At 43.9% G+C, this 11,516-nt stretch overlaps 1 protein-coding gene across 1 annotated transcript; it reads right to left on the bottom strand.

Annotated features, from left to right (window-relative positions):
- Positions 1 to 6,508: 6,508 nt before the first annotated feature.
- LOC109760266 (uncharacterized) lies at positions 6,509 to 8,293 on the bottom strand. The gene has a single exon (XM_020319093.4). The coding sequence runs from the start codon at positions 8,217 to 8,219 to the stop codon at positions 6,801 to 6,803; it is 1,419 nt and encodes a 472-aa protein (XP_020174682.1). The 5' UTR covers positions 8,220 to 8,293; the 3' UTR covers positions 6,509 to 6,800.
- Between the last annotated feature and the right edge of the window lie 3,223 nt (positions 8,294 to 11,516).

The following is an 11,516-nucleotide window of genomic DNA, read 5'->3' as shown; positions in this document are numbered from 1 at the left end:
TCAACCCGGGGCGGATGATCCTCTCGACTCCACACAATGGGCTGGTCAGACCATCGCAAGTAACGCGGAATCGCCGGCTCAACGGCGTTCACAGCTTTTATGGAGTTTTTGATCCCGCTTGCATAGACTCGTGGTGAAGACGTGGTACTGCCCACTATTCAACTGCTTCGGGTTATTCTTATAACCAGACGACTGCTGCTGCTGATTCCCCTGACTAGACTGTTGATGAAAACCACCTTGATTGCCTTGGAAACCAGAATTAGAACCGCCGCCTCCGTAACCCGGACCATGAAAACCGGAACATGAGCCGCCGCCCGGCCCATGATTATTCTGGAAAAGGTCGGAATTTTTGTACTCTTTCATAATGAAGCAATCCTTCCAGAGGTGAGTGGACGGCCTTTCCTGTGTACCATGCTTCGGGCAGGGCTGATTCAACATTTGCTCAAGATTGAAACTTGACCCTCCAAACCGGGGAGGTGGCTTTCCCTTACGACGCTGACCATTATTCTGCATGTTGGTATTAGCCACAAAATCCAAACTATTATCAGTCTTGCGCTTACCATTGCCCCCCCCCCCCGACTCGCCGGGTTATGATGCTGCCCCTTGGTGTTGCCACTCTTCTTTCCCTTTCCCGGCCTTTCGTCATCAGACTCGGGGTCCTTGGTACCATCAGAGTCGGCATACTTAACCAGAGCCGCCATCAGCTCCCCCATGTCACAGTAGTGGCGCTTGAGCCGCCCTAGCTTCTGTTTAAGGGGCATAAAACGACAGTTCTTCTCCAACATCAAAACTGCTGAGCCAGCATTGATGCGGTCCGATGAGTGCAGGATAGTTGAGACCCGACGCACCCAATGGGTTGTTGACTCGCCCTCTTCTTGGACACATGCGTCCAAATCCACAATTGACATAGGCTGCTTGCACGTATCTTTAAAATTCTGAATAAACCGGGCTTTTAACTTGGCCCATGACCCAATGGAATTGGCAGGCAGCCCTTTCAACCAAGTACGGGCCTTCCCGTCCAACATCATGGTGAAATACTTAGCACACGCAACATCGCTAACATCCAGCAGTTCCATGGCCATCTCATAACTCTCGACCCATGCTTCAGGGGGTAAGTCAGCTGTATAGTTAGGCACCTTGCGAGGACCCTTGAAATCCTTGGGCAAACACTCATTACGCAGAGCCGGCACTAAACATGGTACACCCAAAGTTCTGAAGGTCACGCCTGTCTCCACCGAAGTTGTCGGATGAACCAGAGAATGTTGACGAGCCGCGTACTGAGCCGCCAGCTCGGCCTCCCGACGCGCTCTACCCTGATCCACCACATTCTGAGCATTAGCTCCACCGCGCGCTGGGTCATGTCCACGGGGCGGGTTGCGGTATCGTCCATTGCTTGACACAGCCGGCTCATCAATATGCCTGTTATAACTTTTGCTTGGACGTGGCGTGGAGTGGATACGGTCCCGACTGTATGAATAAGCCGCCTGCTGAGCCACAGCCGTCTGGAGCAGTTCTCCGGCTCGTTGTATTTTCATTGATGCCGGCGATTCGCCTTCAACTGGTAGAGCCGCCAGCTGTGTTGCCGCAGCGATCATGTTATCCAAAGGGTTAGAATAATGACCCGGCGGTGTCGGCACATACTGAGGGGGAGCAGTATTCAGACGGGGCGGCTCCGTCGTGCGCGGCTGAGCCGGCGCTCCAGCCCCAGGTGCTTCAACCCGGTTTATCTCCGGCCGGTTACTGGTCCCTACTCCAGGCGTGTTAAAGAGGTTTCTCGCCTCGTAAACTGGAGGTAAAGGAGTCTGATGCCTCCTTCTCATGACTTAAGTGTTTTGATCCATCGTGAGCCGGAAAGACTTTGATTGAATCCGTTGGGCCTGAGCATCCAAAGCAGCCCGCTCCGTGGCCATCCTGATGTTCTCTGCGTTCAGCTCCTCCTTGGCCTGTGCTATCTCGTCACGTACCTTTGCAACCTCCGCGTTATGCTGAACTTGATTTGTCGGGTTAACCTCCGTCGTTAACAATGTTGTCACATTGTCCAGTAAGTCAGTTAAGACCTGAGCCGGCCGGCGCACAGGGCCTCCTGCCCCGGCAGCCGTTGCCGTTGCTGACCCGGAGATTAGTGCTGCCGCAGTCGAAGAGTTCTGCACTGGCTGTGTACCGGCCATGAAAATCGCGACCCTATTTGACGGCTCATAAGGGTCCGAAATACTGTCGCCATCGGAATAGCCCCCAAGCTGGCCATCTTGCAGTTGGTACAGCGACTCAGTTTCACCAGTGGACGACTCACCATCAGAGTAGACGACCGTCTCACCACCAGCCGCAGATCTATCCTCAGATTTCGCCCCATGGATGAATCCCACGAAGGCACGCTTCACGGCGGGCTGAACTCGGGCGGGTCGCGCATGCTGAGTCGTCTTGATGATGTCGGTGCAGATGTCCGGCTCAGGGCCCGGTTCGCCGATCTTGCCGATGAAGACGTGGATTCCGCCGAAGGGGACCCGGTACCCGTACTCAATTGAGCCGGCCTCGGGGCCCCAGCCTGCATCGTCGATGTAGAGCTTGCCGCGACGACTCTTGGTCATCCGGCCCACAGCGTATCCCTTGATCCCTTCGAAGCTGCCCTTTAAGAACTCAAAACCACCGTGCGCTGGCCCCACGGTGGGCGCCAACTGTCATGGAATTGTCACGACAGATGTCCTAGTGTGAGGACTTAGTCGTGGAGCCATCGCAACTAGGTTAGCTTAAAGGGGTTAAACGGGACAAAGGACACAGAGAGTTTATACTGGTTCGGCCCCTTGCGGTGAAGGTAAAGGCCTAATCCAGTTTGAGGTGGTATTGCTTATGTCTCGATCACCAGGGAGCGAATACGCTTGACCTAGCTTTCGATCTCTTATTTCTTGCTCTAAACCGCCGCCAGGTCGTCCCTTTATATACACAGGGTGACGCCCAGCGGCTCACTGAGTCCCGACCGGCTCATAAACAACGTGTCCGGCTCGGTGACTAATTACCCTTGCCTTACAACACAAGTCATACATATATGGCGGTTTACACATATGGGCCTTAAGTCGCCTCTTGGGCTTCGGGCCCTTAGTAAGTCTGCTTCATGAACCGCCATCTTCAACATCTTCATGGGCTTTGTCTTGATGAACCGCCATTGGTATAACCCGGCCCCTCCTGGGCGGGTCATGCCCAATAGTTATATCCCCAACACTACCCAAGATGGGTTCATTGCCGAGTTGCGCCCCGCCGACTGCTTCACACCTACACCGCAGGGATTTGCGACTCGCTGCTTATTTGTCGGCGGCGCAGCCGCGACAATGACTGGCCAGGGTGGGGCGGAATCGTGGCGGCGGCGACATGGAGGCGGAGGCGGGATTAGGGACGGTGGTCGCGTCGGCGAAGGCCGCGATGGGGTCGACGGCTGCGGCGGAGGAGGCGGCGGGGTCGTCGGAGGAGGCCAAGGCCCAGGCGGCGGGCGGAGGGAAGAAAAATGAAAGCATTGGGCAGTTGGCGCGCGGACACCAGTTTTACATCTCCTGGAGGTGGAGATGCAAATTTACATCTTCAGGTGTTGTATTTTACATCTCTTGGAGATGGAAATGTAAATTTTTTTTTGCACCTACATCATCTGTTGGAGGTGAGTTTGGACCTCAAAGATGTATAAGTTAGTTATTTTTGCATCTACATCATCTATTGAAGATTCTCTAAGCGGCGGTGGCATTTCTAACCCAGTGGATGTAGCTGCTAGGATCACGGAAAGTGGTGGCGATACATGATTGGCTTCAATTTGCTGGTGGTTCTCGCGTACCCAGTTTGGATCTCCGATGTGAAAACTTTAGGCATAAGCTGTGTTGATTTACCTACAATGGTGATGTTTTTGCGTCGTTACCTTCCTGAAGGCACTACTCGAAGCCAAAACCGAATCTACGCTTTGGTGGTTGGATTCGATGACGGTGGCTCTTGAGTCATTCCCTTCATGAAGGCGCTGATGTTGAAGAACCTTTCTTAGTGTCCTTATGGTGACAAAAGATGGTTGGTGCAGCCATTGATGTAATTTGTCGACCGTTGTTTTGATTACTTCAAGATTTTTTTCTTTTCTTTCTCCTTGCTTAGGGCATCTCCAACAGTTTGTATGTTGGCTTGTTGGTAAAATATGACATGTCATCAACCAACACCTTCACATATAACAACTCCAATATGTTATATCTAGTTTGCCCAATAGGATGTGAGATACTCCCTCCGTCCCATAATATAAGAGCGTTTTTTACACTAGTGTAGTGTCAAAAACGCTCTTATATTATGAGACGGAGGGAGTAATAAATAAGGTGCTCTCTCATTCTACATTGAAGCTTGTGCAAGGATGTTGGTTCATGCACATACAACCTTCCCCTCTTTCCTCATTTATTGTATGACACATCATCAAAAATTATAGATGGCAAAATCTACCAACAACTATCTTAACACCATTAGAGATGCCCTTAGGCATAACCTCGGCCGTTCATGACTTTGTTATTTGACAGCCTGTTTATATGCGTGTTGGTGTTGGCTATATGCATTCTAACTATGCAGGGTCTGGTGTGCGCTCGTTGTACTTGTATCCCCTTAATGCTTCATTTCGAGTCAATAAAATCCACCATATACCAGAAGAAAACCCAAAACAACAGTGGAGCCGTTCAGTCCAGACCCTATTCTTTCCTAACATTAGTAGCTACAATTGACAACCAATGAACATAAGTACTCTTTTTTTACTGCGAATAAAAGTACTCTATAAGCAAGAGAAGCGACCAAATCTGTGTACATTTAAAATGTCATAGGAGTAATAATATGCAAATGTCATAGGAGTAATAATATGCAAAAGAAGCCTATTCTCATGCAGTCATGTGGTTCCTACATCGAAATCGAATAGCTAGTAAGCTAAAAGGATACATGACCCGAGTGTTCCTGCGGGCAGATATAGCAAAGATAGCAGAACATCATCAGAACATCATCACCGCACAACCAACAGAGGAAAAATGGGCTCTTTTTGAGTTGGAGATTGTAACAGGTTATGTTCTGGCGTTGTTCAGTATTTTGGGGGTCTTACAGTACCTTCCTGATTGTTTTGAACCATAGGGACGATCCAAAAGCAATGTGTGGTCAGTTTCACCAATGAAATTGGGAGCGCCAAATTCCCAAAATATAGTGCAATTTATATATGACAGAAATCTGAAATGATCAGCTACCAAAGATAAGAAACTGTAAGAACACAAGCTTTGCGCATTGTAGATCAGGAAACTTACTTATGAATGGCCTTCAGGACAAAGTGTTTCTCATAGCTTCAGTAAGAAGCAAGCTTTGTACATCAACATCAGGAAACTGTCCTGCGGAAGGCCTGAATAACAAGGTGGCTGATATGTCCTCATAGTTCGCGACGATCTTCCGCGCTTGACAAAGCCATATGACAAAAAGGAAAAGGGAAATAGGCTGTACTCCAGAGTATCAGGGGACAAATACATACCTTATTAGGGATTAGAGGATTCGTGGAAATACTTCCATTGCTCGTATAGAAAGAGAAGTGTCACTGCAAAATAGTTGTCTAATAAACGATGATCATCCACCCGAACAGTACACAGAAAGTAACAATCTGCTGCCAGATATGCTAAGTTTGACATGAACAAATGGAAAGCACAGCACTGAGCACTGGTCGGTCGATAAGGTGCAGCATCAACCTGTCAACCCACCAAGGCTCGAACCTGGGGTGGCTCACTACCTCTAACTAAAAGAAATGCACAAAGAGTAACATTGCAGGAGTTGTACAGGTAATACTCCATACATGATTCTAGTCCTGACATTTGACAACACTATCGGTACTTTAATAAAACCACAAAACAATTGTTTATTTGATTACATGCTTAATTTTTTCATAGTTTGAACTCTCGGAAGAATTTTGAGGATAGTCTCAAAGCCTAGCAGTTTCATACTGAAGTCAATTTCATCACAAAAACACAGCCTTTATTCAAATGAGTAAATATGGTAAATGCTAAAGTGCATTCTGTGTATATTCTCGTAATTAAAGGAAGTCGGCTTCTACCATCTTCTTAGAAAGCAAGAATCCGAATTGTGAGAAATCAGTAGTTCACCTACTATGCTAATTCATACAGTTCTTCCTTGTTTGGTTTACGACTCTACTAGCTCACTATATGATCAGATATGAAGATAAGTTAAAAAAAGGTGAAAAACAAAGCTCACTACAGCAAATGAAAATAGTACAACTATTGACCCCTAGTTTGGCAAACTAGTAACCTGACAAACTACTATCGAAGCTAATCATTGATCAAAGGCCTTTTAACTTCATGTATGTCATAACATTTGTATTATCCATGCTTCGAAGAGAAATACTATAATAAAAAATAAGAATCAACAAAGTGGGAGGTATGTGTGTTTATCTTCATCACAGAGCTAACAGTTGAATCATCAATGTCTAGAAAATAGAAGTATCCATAAAGTACACAACTCTTGGAGGATGTTTCCAAAAACAAATATTACATTCATACAAGGAATTTGATGCAACAAGAAAAATCAGCACAAGCAAGACATTGCAGATAAGAATAAAGACTTCCTGTGGATCTCTTCTAAAATGGATAAAAATATTTTCAACAAGTATTACATCACAGGGCAAGCTAAACCAATACCTTATTGAACTAGTTAAACCACTACTTTAACTTGCACTTCTTGTTCTATCATGCAAACAGAGAAACTGAGTAAAACAAGTCATGGTGAAATTTGGCATGCATCAGTCAAAGCCTGACCTATGAATTTTACTTTTCAGTCTCGTCTTCCACTTCACACTCCTTTTCTTCTGATATTGCTTCTTCCTCATCAGTTTCAGCTCTTAATTCACTGCCTTTTGCACTACCTGGCATCCTCAAACCCTTTCGTGAGTAGTAGTACTTCTTCCGCCCGATATCAACAAGCTTGGCAGCCTCCTCCACCCTCGATGCATCTACCAATGCATTCACTACATCCTGCAGCACACCACACTCCACTCTACTGCTCCTTTTACTACTAAACATTTCATAGCAGTACCTCAGTGCACAATCCAGGTCTCCAGCCTGCACAAGGTGTGGCACGAGAGTCTCATATGTTCCCTTATTTGCGGCACAGTGATTTTTTCCCAAATCATCATACAGCTTCTTGGCCTCCTGTAACCTCCCTGCTTTCAAATATCCTCGAATCAACTCATTGTAGGATACTGTATCGGGTTTTGGCCCGTCCTTCTCCAACCTCTCAAGCACGGCAGCTGCATCATCAGTCCTCCCTTCTGCAACCAAACCCCGCAGCTTGGCATTGTAGCACTTTGCATCTGGCTCCAAATTCCTCTCCTTCATCATCTCCCATACTGTCTCTGCTTCATCCGTGGGGCCATTGTTGCAAAACCCATTCAACAGCGTGTTGAAAGTAATAATGTCAGGTGAAATACCATGCTTCTCCATGAGAAGGACGGCCTCAAGAGCAGCTGAGAGGTCAGACTTCTGGCACAATGCGCGGATGAGTATGTTGTAAGAGTATACGCTGGGAACAATCGAGGGGTGGGTGGCTGGGATCTCCCGGAATGCAGCAGTGAGCCCGTCCAAATCCCCGGCTTCTGCATACGCTGCAAGAAGGGCGTTGAATGTCATGGTGGATTTATGCTGCGTGGGAAGTTCATGGAAGGTTGCGGCAGCGTGGGATGGCATGGAGGCACGGCCGTAGAGGCGGATGAGGCGCGTGGCGAACCCCTCGTTTGAGGTCTCGAGGAAGGGCTTCTGCGCTTCGATGATGGCCTCGATGCCGTCTTGGCGGCCAAAGGAAGTGAGGCGGCTTACCGCTACCTCGTACACGCGGTGCCGCTCGCGGAAGCGCGACGACACGGTTGACGCTTGGACGAACTCGGAGACCAGCTTATCAGGGTTGCGCTGCCGGATGAGGGCAATGAGGATATCGTCAAGGGGCTTCGGGAGCTTGCGGTCCGCGTCGGACTCAGCTTTGGCGGCGGGCTGTGCGCCGAGGGGCTTCAGGAGCTTCTGGCCCGCGATGGAGTCAGCATCGGCGGCGGGCGGTTTCGGCGTCGGCGTCGGCGCCGGCGCGCTCTTGGTCTTGGGATTGCGCTTGGGTAGTTTTGCCGTTGGCGAGGAGGAGGAGAAGATGCGGGAGAGGCTGTTCGCCCGGGTGGCGGCGGCGGCGGCGGCGGAGGCCATGGGAAGGCGGCGGATGGGGGCGGTTTGGGGCGAGAGGAGCGGAATGGGCGAACGAGGGTTTTCCCTGCTCTATGCACTTCTTCTTAGTTAGGTCGTCAAAATGTTAGCCCATCTGACCGTCTCCCAAGTACCAGCCCAGCCCAGCCACAAAGAAAGTGATCAACATTTTTTAAATGTTAGAAAGTGATCAACATTTTTTGTATACACATTCAACATTGTCCGAACGCTTATTAAATATTTTTAAATACTTGTTCAACATTTTTCAAATACATGTTCTACATTTTTCAAATACTTTTTCAGCATTTTATAATAGTTATTCAACATTTTCAGATACTTGTTCAATATTTTTAATACTTATTCAACATTTTGAAATACTTGTTCAACTTTTTTTTAATAATCTTTCAACAATTTTTAATACTTATTCAAAAAAATTCAAATACTTATTCAACATTTTTAATACTTGTTTAACATTTATCAAATTCTTATTCAAGATTTTATAATACTTTTTCGACAATTTTCAAATACTTTTTAAACATTTTACAAATATGTTTGATGAGTGTTTTTTGTATATATATGTAGAATATTTTAAAGTATAAAAATTACAAAAATAAAGCAAAAAACGAGAACAGAACATAGAAAAAAGACACAGGCTGTAACCTCCTGCACGGCTGGGCCGGCCCATGTGGGTTCCCCCAGGACGCGAGGCTTCCCCTGTGCTCGCTTAAAGCGAGAAATATGGGGGGACCGCCTATAGGGACGCCGCCTGTTTTTTTTTCTTTTTGCGGATGTTTCCTTTTTCATTTTTTTCCTTTTCTTTTTTTCTTTTTTTCAATAATTCGGAATATGAAAAGGTCCTAAATTTCAGAAAAGTTGCTAATTTTGAATAAAACAATCATGATTTCCAAAAAGATGCTCGGTAATTCAAAAATTGTTCATGAATTTGGCAAAAAATGTTCACAAATTTAAAAAATGTTCATGAATTAAAAACAATGTTCATGATTTCAAAAAGATGTTCGTCAAATTGAAAAATGTTCACAAAATAAGTAAATCATGATTACAGAAAAATGCTTTGGAATTCAAAAACTGTTCACGAATTTGTAAAAAAATGTTCACAAACTTTAAAAATATTCGTAATTTAAAAAATTCAAAGAAATGTTCGCTAATTCGAAAAATGTTCATGATTCGAAAAAATGTTCACGAATTTGGAAAAATATTCACGACACAAAAAATGTTCGCTAATTCTAAAAACGTTCACGAATTTGAAAAAAATGTTCATGATTTTTAAAAAGTAGTCTTTAATTTTAAAATGTTCATTATTTCAGAAAATAGTTCATGATTTGAAAAACATGTTCATGACTTAAGAGAATGTTCACAAATTTCTAAAAAAATTGTTCATGATTTCAAAAAAATGTTCATGAGTTTTTAAAAAATGTTCACAATTTCGAAAAAAGAGTTCATGATTTAAGACTAACGATTTAGTAAAAATGAAACCACGATTTTGGAAAAAAATGTTTATCATTCTAAAAAATACGCTTTTAGAAAACAAATCATGAATTAATAAATTTTCGGAAATTGAAAAACAAGAATGAAAATGAAAACATAAAAGTAAAGAAACAATGAAAAGAAAACAGAAAAGGGAAAGAAAAAAGGAAAAAAAATATAAAAAACCCGAAAAAAAACATAAAAACCCGGTTCAGCGAAGGTTCTAGAACCTTCCCAAAACTGGTTGGGGTTAAACCCCGAAATGGGCCAGCCCATAGAAACAGCAGCGGGCGAGGGGGGGTACGCGCCACGGCGCTCGCGGGCGCGGTACGTGCCGTATAGGATCTCCGGAAATAGGGTGCCCCCATATAGGTTCCCCCAGGTACAATTGGGCCGGCGCATCTCCCACTGTTTGCATAGCTTAGCATTTTCGGTTTTGCGGAAAGAAGCATTCCAGCCGTTTTTTCGAGGTATGGGAACCGTATAGAAGGTTTCTTGTATGGCCTTTTACTTTTCTTTTTCTATTTCTTTTTATTTCATTTTTCATTTTTGTTTTCCTGCTTTACTTTTTTAAAGGCTTTATTGTTGTTGTTGTTCTTCTTCTTCTTCTTCTTCTTCTTCTTCTTCTTCTTTCTCTTTTTTCCTTCCTTGCTTTTGTTTTTTTCTTTTCCAAAAAATGTTGGCATTTAAAATCAATTGTTCAGAAATTCATAAAAAGTTGGAAATTCAGAAAATGTTTGCATTTTAACACAATTTGTTCATAATATCCAAACAATGTTACTAAATTTTAGAAAATGTTCTCATTTCTCAAATTTGTTAACAGATAAAAAAATGTTTCTAAATTTCAAAAAGTATTTCCAATTTTAAAAAAAACACAAATTCAAAAAATATTTTGGAATTTTAAAATGTGTTCCAGTTTTTCAAGAATTGTTTATGTTTCCTAAAAAAATGTTATCATGTTTCAAAATATTCATAGACTCAAAAGATTTTAGTGTATGAAAAAATGTTCTTTCATTAAAAAAATCATGTTTTCTTCAAGTTATGAAAAAAATCATTGTTTCAAAATTTGTTGGTGTTTTCAAAAATTGTTGGGTATGTTAATTTTTGTTCACATTTTCCATAATTTGTTTAGAACTTCAAAATGTGTTCTAATTTTTCAAAGATTATTAGTGTTTTCAATAAATATGTTCTCATATTTCAAAATTTGTTCATAGATCAAACGATGTCCAAATATTAAAACAATGTTTGCGTATTAAAAAATCATGGATTTCAAAATATGTTCATGTTTTCTTCTTTTGTTTTGAGTTTTGAAAATTGTTTCTGTTTTCAATAATTGCTCATATATTCAAAAAATGTTCAGGAATTCAGAATTTGTTCAAGTTTTCAAAAAATATGCGGAGTAAAAACTGTTTAGAATTCCAAAAAGGATTTCATTTTCGCAACAATGTTTTCCTAATTTTTCCAGAAACGTTCAAAAATTTGTAAAGATTGTTTTAAATGTGCCGCTTCAGAAAGATTTAAAAAGGAAATTGCGCTTTCGCTCCAGTGGCTAGTGGCACACGTTCAACAATAAAAATTCACGAGTTCGATCAGACAGCGCCTCACTTGTTTCTTTTATTTTTGGGCAGTGCTAGGCGTTGGCGCGCCGGCCCATTTTTTCAGCCGGTCGGCCCGGGGCCGTCTGATCTGCCCGCGTACAACAGTCGGATCTATCCCCCGTCCTCCCCCATCGTCAACCTCCCGCACGGGAAAAAGGAGAGGAAAAAGAGAGCGCCGCCCCCGCACGTGCCGACCGCCTCGCCTCGCCTCCTCGTC

This window comes from Aegilops tauschii, chromosome 3 (genome assembly GCF_002575655.3).
Source record: "Aegilops tauschii subsp. strangulata cultivar AL8/78 chromosome 3, Aet v6.0, whole genome shotgun sequence".
NCBI classification, from domain to species: Eukaryota; Viridiplantae; Streptophyta; class Magnoliopsida; order Poales; family Poaceae; genus Aegilops; species Aegilops tauschii.
The sequence above is the reverse complement of the archived record's forward strand: the minus strand, read 5'-3'. Positions and strand labels throughout refer to the sequence as shown.